The sequence below is a fragment of the Solanum verrucosum genome, unplaced genomic scaffold (assembly GCF_900185275.1).
Source record: "Solanum verrucosum unplaced genomic scaffold, falcon-dt-bn FXZP01000287.1, whole genome shotgun sequence".
In the NCBI taxonomy this organism is placed as follows: domain Eukaryota; kingdom Viridiplantae; phylum Streptophyta; class Magnoliopsida; order Solanales; family Solanaceae; genus Solanum; species Solanum verrucosum.
Window position 1 is genome coordinate 2,129,991 of NW_026020292.1, and position 18,485 is coordinate 2,148,475.

At 31.5% G+C, this 18,485-nt stretch overlaps 2 protein-coding genes across 4 annotated transcripts in view; one reads left to right on the plus strand and one right to left on the minus strand.

Moving 5' to 3' along the window:
- The window catches only part of LOC125834553 (auxin response factor 8-like), a 771,942-nt gene that overhangs the window by 397,760 nt on the left and 355,697 nt on the right, over positions 1–18,485 (plus strand). The gene's annotated exons all lie outside the window — the stretch shown is intronic.
- LOC125834589 (ras-related protein Rab5) lies at positions 10,583–16,489 on the minus strand. The gene is made up of 7 exons (XM_049513728.1): positions 16,299–16,489; positions 16,128–16,205; positions 15,852–16,019; positions 14,581–14,629; positions 14,267–14,340; positions 13,636–13,729; positions 10,583–10,900 (listed from the first exon to the last, which is right to left on the minus strand). Exons 1-7 carry the CDS (start codon positions 16,335–16,337, stop codon positions 10,800–10,802), a joined length of 603 nt encoding a protein of 200 aa, XP_049369685.1. The 5' UTR covers positions 16,338–16,489; the 3' UTR covers positions 10,583–10,799.

Here is an 18,485-nt window from a genome sequence, read left to right on the forward strand (position 1 = left end):
GTTTGAAACATGAGATTATAGACTTTTATAATATTTTACCTATTTTTGTTAAATTATATATTTCACATGTTCATGAATCATGATAATAAGTCCTGAAGATCAAGTTGTTGAGGATACTCAAAGATAGCATTGTGGTAAATTTTCTCTTCTCAATTGTTAAACTATGTTGTTTTGAAGGTGGAAGGGTCATTAGTCAACTCAAAAGACATCACTAGGAACTCCTAATGATCATAACGAGTCCTAAATGTGGTCTTAAGATTGCCCGATGTACTAATCCTCAGTTGATGGTAACTAGATATCAAATCCATCTCAGAAAACACTATGACATATTGAAGCTAGTCAAATAGATCATCAATACGAGGCATGTGGAATTTTCTTATTATATGTATTTTGGATTATGATTGTGTTGTAAGATTTACTTGTGTTAATTTGTAGACCATGAATTAAAGTGACCTTTTCTTTCAATCACTTGTGGAAACTAATTGGTTAATTCAATCAAGAAAATGCAATTCAAGAATCATAAGATGTCAAGGATGAAACACCAGTCTGCAATTCTTCTACCATCTATACTTTGAGAAGATTTAAGACACGTTATTGTAGACTTTTTAAATATTTTGTCGTATTTGATAAATTATGTATTTCACAGTTCATGTTAATAAGTCTGGAAGATAATCAAGACTGTATCTTATTCTTAATAGTGTAAACTTTTTTCTACCCTTAGTTTAATATTTTGTATATTTTATGAGTCAGAAATTTGATAGATTTTGAATTTTTCAAAAAATAGTTCAATTAATTTGTGAAATTAATATATATATTCTAGGTTTTTTGTTTTGTTTTTAATTAGGATAATTTCATGTTCTATTCAAACCCATCAAGTCATTGTAAAATAAGAAAAACAAACAGACTTAAATATTAAGATCTCAATGACGACTTGAGTAAGATTCAAACTTGAAAATTACTTAAACAAATTTAACGACTGAGATTTAAATAATTAAGATTAAGATTTTTCTTTAAGTACAAATAAATGAGGCCTTATCAAAACAACATTGATTATTTTGAGAAACTTAAATTTTGTTTTTTGGTATTAATTTTGTTACTCTAATATATTGTTTAGTAAAATCTACATATTTTTTAAAATTGTGTACTCAATGATATGGATTACACAGTCATATATAATAATTTATTCAGTTTACCTATATTTTTATTAATTAACACGGTATGCATATATAAAACACGTACACTAAACTAGTTTAATTAATTGTTCAACTCCTAACTTCAAAATAAATTTGTTCTTCTCAAAATCTCTTTTAAAACAAAGTCGTTCACCTCAATCCTCGTGATTAAATATATTATCCGATGTCACTGGTTTTTCATATGCAACTTCAATGCTAATTCGTTATAACTTTAACATCAAAGTCCCCGACCCTCAGTAATCATCTCCATCACTATGCATCCAAGAACATAAATATTAATGACATATTTTGGTGACTCAATAGCATAGGAGGCCTAAAGCGAAACTTTTAAAAAAAGAGATCTTATGATTATTAATATTTTTATTTTTATATATATATAATTTGTTTTCATAAAATTTTAAAATACATGATAATTAATTATTATTATTTTCACTTGTCATTATAATATTTCTTCTAATAATTTGTAAGACATGAATAGGCATATATAAATTATTATGTGTTACATAACACCACAAATGTTTATATCCTAGATAAGTTCTTATTGATATTTTAAAAAAAAAAAATCAATTGTTATACAAACTATCAAAATATTATAAAAGTACTAGGAGTATTAAAAAATAAAAGTGAGACTTCTCTTGATTGAGTATACCAATTAGAGTATCATTTTTACTTGTATAATATTTTGTATAACATTTAAGGCAAAAGGCATAAATTACCCCCTAAACTTGTACCCAAAAGTCATTTACACACTTTAATTAATGGAGAGACCTATTACACACCTTAAGTACATAAAAGTGTATTTATTTCCCCCTTCCGTTGAGCGCGTCAACACGCTAATAAAGCCATTTTTATTTATTTTTTTAATTACAAAACCCCAATCCAACGGTTATATTCCTATTCTCTTCTTATAACCCACCCACCCGACCCTAATGAACAAGAACCCTAAATTTTCACCAAAAATCTTAATCAAAAACCCTAAATTCAAACATAGTTCAAAATTCCTTCTTTTGAATCAAAGGTAACTCTTTTTCATTATTATTCATTCATCTCTTTTTCATTTTGATTCATTCCTCTCTTTTTCATTTCCACAAAATTTCTGCTTCTTCAATTCTTTCTCTGAAAAACTTTGGTGTCTTTCTCTCTCCACAACCCCTCCTGTTCTGGTGTCCTTCTCCCGCAAAAAAAAAAACTTACAGAAAATAATATCTGACATGGGAGAATCTACTAAGTCACCATCATCTACTTCAAAAACACTACAGAATCGAAGAAATCTTTAGCTAAATTAGGATTTACAGACGAAATTTATGATTAGGTTTTGGTGTTCTTAGAAAAAGGAAACGGGTGGGTGGGTGAAATATTGGACTAGGGTAAAATAAAACGGATTTGGGTGAAAAGAATCGGATTTGGGTGAATAGAAACGGGTTTGGATAAAATGAAAAGAATTGGAACGTGGCTTCACTAGGAGGCGAGTGGCTCTCACTCTAGGCATAATGTCCTGGGTTGGGTGACGGAAGGGGGAAATAAATATACTTTTATGTAGTTAAGGTGTGTAATAGGTCGTCCCATTAGTTAAAGTGTGTAAATGACTTTTGGGTACAAGTTTAGGGGGTAATTTATGCCTTTTGCCTACATTTAATTACAAAAAAATAGGTCTAAACCATAGTGGTTGTTATGCTTTAGAAGGCATTTAAAGTTAAGAGAATGCATTTTTAATCATTTGATAATCTAATTAGCTTGAGTTTGAAATGTCTAAGAAACACCTCAAAGAATTAAACACACTCTTACAAAGTCAATTTTAAAATATGATTGATTCAAATTAAAGTAAATTAGATAAACTAAGAAGTAGAAAGTAACTACAAATATAATTGCATATAACTTTAATTACAATTACATCAACTGTATTTTTTCTAAATATAAAAAATAAAATAAAAAATATGTGCATTATGATTAGTAAAAGATTAACAACAAACTATGAAGAAAATTTCAATTAATATTAAATATCATATATATTATCATTGAATAATTTTGAGATCTTATTTTTTGGGGGTGCTAAAGCAACTGCTTCGATGTATTTAGGGTTGAGTTACCCTGACCAGAGTCCCTCTTTGACGGCAATACCTCTTCGAGCTATCATGTGTTTTAGTTAATCTCAATGATAACCTAAAATCAGCCAATTTAAGCCGCACATATTCCTCAGTAGAAGGAAAAACAAGTGTATTAGCCAGTTTCAGAATTTTAACTTAACCCAAAAAATTAACTTTCAAATAGAATATTGTTTAAAATCATATTATTGATTAATATGCTATATATACGTGCAGAACATGTACACAAAACTAATATAGAACAAAGTAGGAAGCCCAAAAAATATTGAAGCCTCGAGCAATTATTTAATGGAAAAATTACTTAACTACACACCATTTATTATCATATTTTCTTATTTTTTCTACTATTTCAAAAAAATATCAAAAATCCCTTCTTTTCATCCCATCATTCCCTTTCCGGATACATTAATTTGAAATCTCATACCCATGATTTTTCTTCCTTTTTTCACGCCACAAATCTCTCCATAATTACATCAATTAATCTATTTTTGAATTTCAACTCTTTTCTCTTTCCAATTAATGATTTCAAATTATTCAAGAGGTAGATTTAGTTCCATCACTTCAACTTTTTGATTTCTTTTATTATTATTTTTTTCATTTTTTCATTTTAAAAAAAAAAATTACCTCCTCCCCCTGCTCCTATTGAAATCTTATTGAAACTTTGCAATTTTAGTTAATCATATCATCGTTGAAATATTTTCTTAAGAAATATTTATTTTCTTTTAATGTATCTACCATTGAAAAACGTCCAAAAAAAGAAGAAAAAAGTTGGATCTGCCATTGCACGATCATCACTATCAAAGATACAGATTTTTAATGTATCTCGTTTATTTTGATTCTTAAATTAGTCTTTGTTAGTGTTATCATTGATTTGATACATCACTGCTACAATAGCCTTTGTTTTATGCAATGTATCATGTTTATATTTAAGGTACTGATATATAGCTCTAATATTGTTGTTAAATCTTCGATTAGTGTTTATCATGTTCAAATTTAAATGTACTTGATACATGATACATAAACGTTATGTTATGTATCACACACACAAAAAAGAAGCTATTTTGGAACAATTACATGTATAATGTTTTTTTTAACTTTTAAAATATAGTATTTATCAAACGAAATAAGATACATAAATAATAATGTATCATGCACTAATTTTTTAGGTATGATACGTAAATTCGAATTTATAGTAAATGTATCTGATACATAGCAATTACCAAATAGTAATGTATCTATCTCAAATCTAACATGTTATGGCTAACAATTACTTATTTAATGTATCTAGTAGAAATACAACACTTATAAATTTAAACAAGATACACAAATAGTAATGTATTATAAATATATCCATCTCGAAAACACAACTTAATAAACAATCACACAACATTATAAAAGGGATAGATGATCCATCAAAGCTATTGTAACGACATGTTCCCGTCGTTATAGAAAAGCCAACGAGGGAAAATTTGGGGCCCGAAAACTTTTTTCGTAGTATTTGGATTTTCCCAACGTTGTCCTGATTTGGACGAAATCAGAGTCCTTGAGGTGTAGGGAAATCTGGTAACAATCGGGTGAAGTAATTGTGTTTTTTATTACATGAGTAGTTAGATAACTCGTTAAGGAATCTGTACGACTTTACAGAATTGAAATTGGGTGAGTAGAACTCCCGGAATTGATCTTGGCGTAAAGGGTATTTTCTGAGTGTCGTTGGTTAGAGGTGCATTATGAAATGGAAATTTTAGAATTCTTGAAATAACTCTCTGTCTCGCGTAACCCGCTTTGGCACTGGGGTTTGCCGCCTTGGCGAGGCCATTGTGGCGGGGTGGTGGTCGCTGCGGCGGGCCCAATGCGACTTAGGGTCGTTAAAAAACCCCTAAACGACCTTATTTGGCACTTTTTGATTCTTAGAGCTAAGGAACGAACCCAGGTGACTCCTACTCATTTTTCACCATTCTTGAGGCTAAAGGTAAGCTTTTCACTCCCCGAATCTGTTTTTCGATCCGTATAATGTAATAAAATGGGTAAATATTAATGGGGGAGGGTTTTGTTATAGATTCTATAATTGGGATCATGGGTTTGATATAGGGTTCATAGAATTGTTAGTAATTCGAGTAATTAATGATTGTTTATTGATTCTCGTATTATATTAATTGTTTGTAGACCAAGAACAAGCGAAACGAATCCGGAAAGAGAAGGATCAAGTTTCTTAGGGTTTCAAGCTTGTTTCGAGGTAGGTGATGGTTGTGATTCTATGATTGTGTGATGTATGCTTGTTTTTGCTTTATTATGATACTTGTATATGTATGAATGTTGCAATGTTGATCACACTTGTTGTAAATGAGATAGAGAATTGATGAATGCCATGAAATCATGACTTAAATGTATGATCTTGATGATATACTTGTGATTGTGATTGTGGTGTGTGAATGGGATCGGTTGCCACGTTCCGACATAACTAACTTGGATCAGTTGCCACTTTCCGGCATAAAAATGGGATCGGTTGCCACGTTCCGACATAAATATGGGATCGATTGCCACGTTTCGGCATGCTAACTGTTTGGGTTTGGGTTCCATGAGAGGACCAATGATTTGATATAATTGTGTATCTTGAGAAATGTGAAGTTGTTCATTGTTCGTATATGTTGATGATATTGTATATGTTCGTTATATGCATGTGATTATATTGTTGTGATGACTTATGTATTTTGCACTTAGTGGGATAGTCGTGTGATCCTACCAGTACACTGTGGTTGTGTACTGATACTGCACTTGCTCTTATTTTTGTTAAGTACATGGCATTTTCAAGCAGCTACTGATAGACCTCGCTTAGGAGATCAGTGATCGTCACTTCGAATTCAAGGGTGAGCCAGTTCTTCCAGGCTGCCATGGAATTCTCTTTCGTCTATGTCCACCATTTCCGGACTTAGACATTTGTTTTAGTTAGTTCATTAGTATGGGGTTGTATCCCTTCTTGTTTAGACTTGGATCATTGTTAGATATTTTTGTACATTGACTTTCAGGTTCTAGGTTAATTCTTCTGCGTTGTTAGATCTTTTGTTGAAGTTTATGGGAACTTCAGTTTTTTAGCTATTATTTCTGCTTTCATATACTTAAATGCCTTAGTTTTGGGTTTAGTTGCTTGGTTTGGGTTGTAGTAGTGGTTCTCCCACCGGAGAGTTAGTGTGGGTGCCAATCACGACGGTCCGGGTCGTGACAGCTATGTATCTCTTCAGACTTTTTGTTTTTTGTAATAATGCATACCGAAAACATTGAAAATCCAGGCTCTTGTTTCTTCACCTCAACGATGTATCAGATCTCCAATGTATCTCAAAATTTTGATTCAAAAATTGAGAGTTTTTTGGAAGAATGGAAAGAAGAATATTGTCGATAATTGAGAATTTTTTTTTGGAAGAATAGGAAGAAGAATGTTGTATTAATCTGTAATGTATCTCGAATTTTTATTGACAATTTTGATTCAAAATTAAGAGTTTTTGGAAGAATGGGAAGAAGAATTTTGAACTTTGAATTGTGTTATCCTGTTACAATTTACCCAAGATTGAATCACATTGTCAATAACATTTCCCCGTGATTTTCTTCTACTATACATTGAATTTTCAAGTTTTTCTCATCTCATGATCTCCTGCAATTCAAGATTTGAGACTCATAAAAGAACTTGTTTGTCCAACAACTATTCATTATTTATCTTATCAACTTTTTGGCAAATTTGAATCTAATTTGAATGGATCTTGGATGAACATGGAGAAAGATGAATAGGGAGAAGAAATTTGATTTTTTCGAATTGTTAGTTCTGTTAAGATTTGTGTATGACTGATTTACAGTAAGAAAAAACGTGCAAGCGTAATTTATGGAATTTTAATTGAATTTTCTGATTATTTTCCTTTTTCAGTGTGACAACTTGATACATAATGTATCAGCATTAATGTATTCATTTGTGAGTTATGTATCTGAATTGTGTAAAAATTAAGGAATTATTGTAATTAAAAAAAAAAATAGGAATAGACTGTAATTTACTCCTTACACTATGGAATTTATGTAAGTTATACTTATTTAATTGAGTTATAATACACTCTACAAGTAAGCTATTTTCTTTTCTTAAAAATGTAAAACACTATTATATTTTGAGAAAAGATATAAAGTGGCACCTGAAGATGTTCTAGATTTTTAAAAAGACATTTTAACTAGGGGCGCGCATCGGTCGGTTCGGTTCGGTTTTATGTGTTATTGGTTCGATTTATCGGTTTTTGGTTTGTAAATACGTCAAACCGATAACCAAATCAATAACATATTTCTCATCGATTTTTGGTTAATCGATTTATGGTACTTAACGATTCGGTTTTCGGTTTAACCAATAAGAAAATACTCATATATATTATATACACAATAAGAAAATTTTCATATAAACCATATGATTTTTCCAGCATTTGGCATGAAAGTAATAATCATAAAAATAACAATCATTTTTCTTGCAAGTTTAGACACTAGACACATTCAAAGGAAAAATTGTGAAAGTAACAATCGTTTAACCACTAACAAAAAGGTGGAAGTAACAATCGTTTAACCATTAACAATAAGACTGGTAAATTTAGTATACTCTTATTGGGTTATCGGTCTAACCATTAACAAAAATCATAAAACCGAAAACCGAACCAATAACCTAATAAAAAAATTTGCAAAACTGTTTAAAACCCGTTAGCCCAAAAACCCAATATCAATAAACCAATAGTGTTTTTTTCGGTTCGGTTTATTGGTTAAATTGGTTTTTGCACACCCCTGATTTTAACTTTACAGGCGTTCTATTACCCCATGAAACATTTCAAATAACAATAAATGCACATTTTTTGCACAATCTATATTTTCAATGCATGCGCGTGGATCTCAACCCCCAATTAATAATATAATTACTTATTTTTTTCAACTCATTTAGTACCCGCTCCATCAAACCCTAAACTCCTTTTAGATTCACTTTACTCTCTTTTTGATGATCAAAACCTTAAAACATTCAAATAGTCAAATAAATTTGCTTTGCGCTGATAATTTCTTGAATTATGGAATCAAAACGAAGAAGTGAAGGCTCGCATGTTAATTGCTTCTTCATTTGAATGTAAATTTTAGTTAAAAAAATATTCTTTTTATAGTAGTGTTTTTTAAAAATCATATTTGTAGTGATTTGTTGTTATTTTCTTCTTGTGTTATCTTTATTTGTGTGTATATAGAGTTAGTTTAGGATTAATTTCACTTTGAATGTTTTTTCACTTATTTAAATTTTTGAAATTTATTTGCAATTGCACTTTCGGAATTTGCAAATTAGTTGATTTCATAACTTTTAAATAAAAATTAAGAAAAAAAAAAGAAATTGAAGCTAGTAAAGCTTGATGAAAATTTTGTTGATGATGGAGAATTCTTTTTTTGTTGTTGTAGATGGAAAACTCTTCAACATCTATCAATGGAGGTTTTGGGGAAGATGAAAGTGAGTCTTTTAATAAAGAAGAAAACTCAATTTGACAATGTCATGTGAAATTTGTATAGTGGTTTGGGTTCCTCCACGCGCCTATCAAACGTGAGAACACTTTTATTGTGAAAATAAATCAAAAATGTTTATTTATTGTGATTTGTAATGGTTTCATTGAAGTAATAAGATGTTCGTAAACTTTAGATATCTTTTGAAAATCCAAGACAACTTCAAATATTACTTTATGACCGACTTTATTTTTTAAAATCTCATACCATAGCAACAACAAAGGTAAATTACAACATGTGTTTTCATAAATTATTAGGTACACAATATTAGTTTAATAGTTACAAAATTATTGAGAGAGGAAGTCCTTCAACTAATGAAAAATAGATAAGAGGAATACGTGGCATATTGTGCACCGAAAATAGAAACATGCCTAAGAAGGGCGGCGAACAGAGTTGAGATAATCTTCAAATGCTTGGATTTGCTCCTTTGAAGGTGGTGTTTGGTTGTTCTTTATGGATCTATGCACATCATAAGTTGTTGAACCCAAAAACAACATCCTATTCTCCACAAAAACAAACACAAAAAAAAAATGAATATGATACATAGTTTGACATATGATCAAAAGAGCAACAAGTGTATAACATACCCAGAAGCAAATAGTACAATTTGTCTTGGAAATATGTGCTTCCCAAATATCCTCATACACCTTCCTTCCACAAAAAAGATTAAGCTTTAACACAACTTCTTTGAGCGCCCTTGGAGACTTAACATACAAGTAGGAATTAAGTAGTCTCTAACCGGCAGTTGGATAAGGCCAAAGCTAATACATAGATAATTTGCTTATTCATGTATTAATTTTATACCATGGTTGGTTTGCAAATAGAATAAAAGTTATTCATGAATTAATTTTATACGATGTTTGGTTGATAGGTTTTCAAATGGTGTATAAAAGTTATTTATGTATTATTTTAATACATTGTTTGGTTGTTAAAATTAATGTAATTATTAGGATAGTAATTATACTTGACATATTTGTTTGGCACAATGTAATTTATACCTATATTGTTTAGATGTACAATTACAATCATAAGATCATATTAAATTTTAAAAGTAAAAGTTACGTAATTATTTTATGTTAGACAAATAAACAACTTTATAAATGTTTATCAATTTAAATACTTAAGATATATTGTCTAATGAGTAATTTCTGAAATATCATTGACTAATGAGTAATTTCTGAACAAGAAACATTAATGATACCATTACAGTAAATATATACTGATTTAGTATCAGTTTAGCGAAATTATTAGCGTTAATGATACCAATACAGTATATGATACTGATTTAGTATCAATTAAGCAAAAATTATCAACCTTAATAAACGGAGTTATAAGCTGTAATTATTTATGAGAGAATGAGTATTTCAAGAACTACTTTGAATTTGAATATAAACTTGTAATTATTTTAGATTTTATAACTCATTTATGTAGTTGTCCCTCGAAGTAAATACTCAAATAACCTCTCTTCTTGTTTTCTATTTCTTTTAATCTCTAAAATACACGATTGAGTTGTAAAACAAGAATTTTCTTTTACAATAAAATGAAAATATATCCTAAACTAATGTTTGTCCTTTTTCTTTTTCTATTTCTTCATAAGTCTCTTATCAAGCGATTCATTTCTATTGCAAGCTGATATCCATAATAAACATTTGAAATTCTTATGCTCCAACTAAATTGGGCAAATCTTATTCACCTAAACCAATTTTTGGGGAGTAACAGCGTCCAATTATCAAGAATAAATTGGTAGGGGGGAAATTCAAACTATTTACAACTTGAATGAACAAAAGATACAATCACCTCAGATATGGCGCTTTTAAATACAGTTTACATACATATTCTACTGTGTATCTCCCAATAAACATGACTTCCAATTTCCTGTCTTCAACTCCCATACCAGCACAACATGAAGAGCAAGAAATGTCTCCAGTTCACGAAATCAATGGAGCGATCGAGATGATAATACTTAACTGCAGCATGATGCAGTTTGTGATCCTTCTGCTGTTCTGTCAACAAGTACCATTCCTGCCGGATTTTGAGCAGGCTGACCTCTAGGCAATCGTTTAGCTGCAGAATTCACACCCACAAAATCAGGGAAGCAGGTAAATAACAGAGACATTCAACTGCTCTGAGACGCAATAAAAGAGGTGAAAGACATCCTAACAGGGCAGGTCTAAAAATAAGTAAACCGAAACATCAATTTCGGATATCCATGTATAGCATAAATATATAATGCAGAAGCGTAATTTCTCTTATCTGTACCACTTCACCTATATTACTTCAAAATCTGACGACTAACCCCTCTTTGAATACGAAAAGCTGGAGACCTATTAGCACTGTCATGGAAGACCCACAAAGCTATTCCACAGAAATCCTTTAATTCAACATGATCCATAACTTTGTCAATACTCACCAACTTTCCTCAGTAAAGCAGCCCAATCTGCTCCAATTTAAACCCCTCCCAATCAAAAGGTTACTGGAGGACCAAATCCCCTCCCGCAGCACTGGTGTATGATCCTTGTGACAGGTAATCACTGGTTATACCTACTCAAGTCATCACCAGGACGCTCACTTTATGTTTATATCAACATCTCTGATTACCACAACCACAAGCATACATCCTTGCTCGTATCACCATGTATAACAACATCCTTACTCCAAGCTTCCCCGCTCCCCTAACTCAACCAAAAAAAGATTCCTCTTCCTTTGGAAGGTAAAACCAGACCACTAAAGTAAAACAAAAGGAACCAAATCATAAGGCAGTAAGCACTATACTCAGTGAAGGAATTTCCATTTCCAAGAGAGCATGAATTCAACAATATAAACAGTGATCAAATTGTTGATTTTATATATAGATTAGAGATAAGTATTGAAAACACCTCTGAACTTGGAGCAAATTATTAGTTTCGTTCCCAAACTATTGACACCCTTAAAAAAACACCCTTGTACTTGACTAACTAAACTTAGATACCACCTCGATCTGCCACATCAACATGACATAGCAAGCGGTCTGAAACTCTTGTAGAAGCATAGAGCTCTGAATTGAAAGCCGAGAGAAGGGTTAAAAACACCCCTAAACTTGACAAAAATTTGAGGTGTATTTCACTCATGGTGCAAGATCGGGGTGTATTCAAGTTCAATTAGTCAAGTAAAAGGGTATTTTTAAGGCTGTCAATAATTTGGAGATGAAACTAATAATTCACGCAGAGTTTAGGGTTGTTTTCAATACTTCTCTTTATAAACTAACAAAAAAATGTTTACATGTATTTGTATACTAGTAGTCTCTTTAAGAGATTATATACATGTTTTTCATACTAAAAGTGGACATAAATTAAGATTGCCCAGTACTAGGTTTATTCTCGCGTCCAGATTTCTATAACAGCAATTCCTGAACAAGAAAAGGAATATAGTGGGGTACTTTGGAATGAAAATCCTGTTAAAGAACTTAATAATAATATAATAATGTTACTTGTATGTTAATAATTAGGAGTTCTAACAGATATTATTTGTCAACATAGAGAATTTGGTAATAATTAGTATTCCAACAACAGTCTATTATCTTGCATGCAAGGTGACATCATCTTTAGTACTATTTCTTATTAATTAGGCAAAGCTGATTAAAGAAATATAAATTTTCCTGTTATTACCTATGCTGATACATAGAAACTAAAAATTATAAATTGCTTCGTAAAGTTGACTTCCGAATTTCAATAGTTGAAGGAAGGTAAATTTTTACAACTCTACCCACCCCTAGCATAGCACCTAGCATGTAAATCGAAGGTAACCATAAAGCAAGCATCAACTCTTCGAGACTCCATTTTAGTAAAATCATATAGTTTTCTTCATGTGACAAGAGCATGAGTTTGTAACTGACAAGTAGGAATGTGCATAATCTTGCGATTCATGTAACATGAAATCTGTTACAGAATTTGCATATTACAGTTTACATCAGCTGGAATTAATTCAAGTATGCATCAACGAAGATGCCTGATAGGAATGTTAAAAGTTACCGTTCAACTCGCCACTTTCTGTATTCCAGGACAAGCCTCACATTCACTCCAGGATCAGTTGGAATCCAGATGTGATTAAAAAGAAGTCAGAACAGAACTATAATATGGTTGGGTTGCACTACAAAGGGTTACCATACAGCAAGCTAAGGGTTTGAAAAGCAAATGGCACCAGAAGTTCCTAAATATTCAGGCTTTCAAACTATTCTTTGGAACCATCTTGTTCTTGAAGTCCTGTATTCCTCAAGCAGCTAGTCCTTGTAACCATTTGATAACGACATTTGTCTCATGTGCTAAATTTGATGGTGATTGTTGCTATACTAAAACATCCAAAAGTCTTGCCCAAAAAAAATAAGGAAAGGAAAGAACACTACCCTTGCTTATTATCAACTACTACAACTAGTCAAGGCCTAATCAGCAGGGCAACTACTGACCGGTGGAGTGAAAAGCGAAGACCCGCAAGCCGAGTGACCTACTGGCTACAGTAACAGGCATAGCATCTTAATATAAGCAAATGCCACAATTTTTCAAATATTTTAAGATAGAGTGCATATTGTTGTCCAGACAATGTCTTGAAAACCATGCCCAGAAAGAATATTGCATAGCACAACGATAGCAACAACGGGAACCTATAACACAAGACTGTCCTCATACATTTCAATTACAGACACTCAAAAGCTTCGGTGATAGATTATTATATCACCTACAATGTCATATACCTTTGGAAAAAAAAAAGATGAGAAAGAAAGAGAGCAATAAATGACACATACAAAACAACAAAACAATGGAACTTACCGATTTTGTAAAATATATCGTTGACATTAGCAGCAGTTTTGGCAGAGGTTTCCATGAAAAATAGGCCATTTTCCTCTGCGTACAAGCGTGCTTCCTGTGAAAGCAATATTTAAAATACTATATACCAGGAAAATTGATGCCCCAAAACAATCAAGAAAGAAAACTGCCCAAGTATAGGTATATTGTAGAAAATGATAAAACCAGTAGATAGAGTTATTAATAACAAATGCCTTAGCCCATAAGTTCCAACAACCAATCTTATAATCGCAAGAAACTCAATTATGGAATAGCATTTTCCCAACAAAAAAAAGAAAGAAAAGGAAAGCCAGCATACTTCTACTTCAGCTCTGGATACCAGTTCGTGGAAGTTAACTTCCACAAAAATGAGTATTTCCATTTTACATCATTATCTGAACTGGTTATCTAGAGGCAAGTAACGTGTTGCTGCATCTCAGATCATTATCCAATTTATATTTCATAACTGTCCCAAAAACTATATAATAAAGCTGAGACCAAACACAATATGTTGAAGGGTGCATTACAAGAGTTGTGTTTCAAAATAGATGGATGGCAAAGCCCAATCAAAGGAACCTCGAATAAAAAGATGACAGGCAATACATAAAGAGCTTACCTCTGCAGTCACCTTCCTCTTATCTTCTAGATCAGCCTTGTTGCCAGTAAGAGCCATGACCATATTGGGATTACCTACCCAATTATCAGAAAACTAAATCACTTCACCTAAAAATCTATGAATATGAAGTTATGATACCATCAATAACCTTATATGAGTCCTTAAGGCAATAAAGTAATAAAATACAATACAACATAAGGAAAAAGATTAAAAAAGATGTTAGTAGAGCGCTGGATTTTATGCAATAAACTGATGAAAGAAGAATATTCTAAATTTTCTATTTGAATAAAGCAGAAAAGTTCACAGATAAGCACCTTGCTTCTGCAATTCTTGCACCCATTTCTTTGCCCGTACAAATGAATCCTATATTAAGAAGGAAACAGAAGATTACGCCTAGAATGAAGATGGCATCGAAATTGATATGCATAGATATAGGCATACACAATTACACATGCACAACAAAGAGTTGCATAAACATGGGATATGCCGCTCATTCCCAATATTGGCCAGGGGCAAAGGTAGCATGTAACATGTGATACAGCAAAACCTAGTAATTTTAGTCTAAATCCAGTATTTATGCTTAAAAGATTTATCAAATATGTACAAAAACTAAATTCAGAACCCAGTTACTAGTATTTGAAGTCGAGAATCTAGAAACCATAAGGTCCGAATCTTGGCTCCGTCTCTGGTATTGGCCATAACAAATGAACTTTTGGAAAGTTGTCTTTTTATTCTTCTTTCCTTAGATGAAGATATCATCACACTAGTAAGTTCAGAATGAATGCGTTGATTTTGTGATTCCTTCTTTCCACTCTTTGCTTAGCTACACCCGGTTACAGATGTCCATGTCCTTCATGGATCTGGGAGTTCATATAGGATGTCAAAGGTGTGATCCACACATTGAAATTGTCAACATTGACTTACAAGCGCCACCCTTACCAGGTAAATCCAGGAAAGGGAACTTTTAACCCTTCAAGTTTGAAATAACTTTTTAAAATTTATAGTGAAATGGTCATTCCTAAGAGAAAAACATTCACTTAAATCCTTTAAGACTTAATAATTGTCCCCCTTAGATTAAAATTTCTAGCTCCAACCCTCTGATGATAATGTTAATTGTGAAAAAGCAGAAACGTCAAAGGGAAAGCAACAGCAAACATGACCTAATATTCTGCCTGAAGTCCTAATTCAACATGAATGACAAATCAATTAGTATTCTCATCCACTTACGACCAGCTGCTCTCCATGGCCAAAAATTGTCCTTTAAATGCAAAATGAGCACAAGTAAACGAAAAACAAGCATAAACATGTCTTTGCAACTTTGTCAATGCATAAGATAAAAGTTGCATATATTCCCTATTAATCTATTATTCGTTTCCACATTGCAATACCAATATACTGACGAACTGGCAAAAAGCCAACTATTGCCTTCATAAGACCCATTTGATTGTTATTCTGTAATAGACTGAATAGGAAGGCCCAGTCCAGAAGACTAAGCTATTAGATGTGAGAGTTCATTTCGGCTATAAAAACCTTTAAGCTCGCTAGTTGGGGATTGAAATTTAGTTGTTGATGGAAAGAATCTCACAGTGCTGGTGATGTCATAGACGATGATAGCAGCTGCAGCACCTCTGTAGTACATAGGCGCTAAGCTATGGTACCTCTCCTGACCAGCAGTATCCCAGATCTCAAACTTCACCGTAGAATTATTAACTGAAACCGTAGACGAAAAGAAAGCCGCTCCGATCGTCGATTCCTGTTATCACCAACATCACGTGATAATCACACAAATCAACAAAATTACATGAAGTTGAGAATTGGGGAAAACAACCCTAAAAAGCAACTCGTAGAGAAAGACAAATACTTGGAATTCAAGGAATTGTCCCTTGACGAATCGTATAACCAAGCTTGATTTACCAGCTCCCATGTCCCCCAACAACACCTGAACAAACAATTGAATTAATCAATAAACAGTTTACAGAAGCAACGAAGGATGTTACACAGAGGAATTGATGCATGCATGAATCAGACTTACGAGTTTAGCATTGAGATTATTGTGAGCGGTTTCCGCCATGATCAAATGCTGAAGGTGAAAAATGAAGAAATCCCAATTTACAGAGGTATTGAGTTGTAAGCTAAAGAGAGAGTTTGGAAGAAGTGGAGAATTGAGGCAGAAAACAATAGTAAATTAAAGAGCCTGACGTATGTCGGAAGGCCTCTAAAGCTAAAAACAAAGGTTGGGCATAAACATCGAAAAACCGAAAAGCCGAATCGAACCAAATTATTTTGGTATTTCGGTATTTCGATTTTCGGTTCGATATTCGGGGTATGTTTTTATATTTTTTGGTATTTCGGTTCGATTTTCGATATATAATTTTTGTATTATTCGGTATTTCTGTTTACCGAAATATATTATATTATAATATATATTAATATTATATTAATTATTAATATTAAATAATAAATATTATAATTAAAATTAAAAACAAAAGTAGATCAAATTCAAACTTCTTACTTTTCCATTTTGCACTTTACAAAATACAGACCCACGTTCCACTTCCCATATCTACAGTGAATCGGCGTTCCCACTTCTGGCGACCAGTAGGCAGCAGCACACAGCACAGCAGCGATCAGCCGACCTTTCCAGTTTCCACATAGCCAGGCTCCGGCGACCACCATTATTTTTTTGTTGTCAATATTTCTTCTTCTATTTTAAATTAACAAGTTTCAAAATGAATATTTTTTCTTCCATTTATTTTTCTTTCTGATTTTTGCTTTTGTTGCTAGTTAGTTTGTGAGAAAACCAAACTAACAAAAACCGAACCGAAATAATAAAAACCGAACCGAATCAAATTATTTCGGTTTGGTGTTCGGTACATGTTGTACAAGAACCAAAAACCAAAAAAACCAAAAAAAAAAATTGAAACCGAACCGAAATACCGAATGCCCAGCCCTACTAAAAACCAAAGGATTTCTACTCTTTGGACTTTTCTTGTCCATTCATCCATCATTATTTATGTGTTGAAATTTCATAAATAACTACTTCCTCGGTTCCATTTTATATCTCATCTCTTTTTATAAATAGCTGAACCACAATATTTATCATTTTATAAAATTTATGCATAAATTTCTATATTTTGCCTATTATTAATCTTGTCATTTATTAATAAAGTTGACTTAAGAAAACATTAAATAAGGGTAGAAGGGTAAAGTTACATAATTTCTTAATGCAAGTGCAATGTAAAAAGGTGACATATAAAATGGGACGAAAGGAGTATAGTTTAGTAACGGTAGTTTATTTAATTACTCTTTTTTTTCTATTTTTAGTTGTTAGTGCTTTTTTTTTTATTAATTTTCAAAATTAAATTAGATTACATTAATTCGATATTTTAAACAAAAAAAAATTAGCTATTCAAACACTAGACGAAAAGTACTATGAATTGACTAAAAACTATACGAAAAGTTCTTATCGCTTGACTCTAAAAAAAAACCATGACAGTTAAAAATGGACGGAGGGAGTACGATTTTATACTTTTTCCGTCCACTTTTAATTATTAAGCTTTCTTTTTGTTAGAGTCAAACTATAAAAACATTGACTAACATTTTACAATGTACTTTTTCATCATATTGATACGCAAAAATATTACAATTTATAATACTTTCCGTATAATTTTTGAATATCTAAATTTTTTGTTTAAAATATCGAATTAATGTAATCTAATTTAACTTTAAAAATTAGAGGGTGTTTAGATTGGCTTAAAAGTTAGTCAAACCTACTTTTAAGTTAGTTTTTGACTTTTGAAAGTGTTTGACAAATATAAAAATAACTTAAAATAAGTTTAAAATGATTTAAAATAAGTTAAAAATCAAAAGGTATGTGTCCCTATTTTTTTTTTTAATTTAAAATTCATTTAAGTTTGACTTTTTTTTTTACTTAAAAATAAAAAGTTTTAGCCAATCCAAACAAACTCTAGTCAAATTGACTTTTTTTTTTACTTTTAAAAGTGTTTGACAAATATAAAAATAACTTAAAATAAGTTTACAATGACTTAAAATAAGTTAAAAATCAAAAGGTATGTGTCCCTACTTTTTTTTTATTTTTTATTTAAGATTCATTTAAGTTTAGCTTTTATTTTTGACTTAAAAACTATTTTTTTAAGTCAATCCAAACAGACTCTAGTCAAATTGACTTTTAAAAAATGTAACATAACAAATAAAAGTG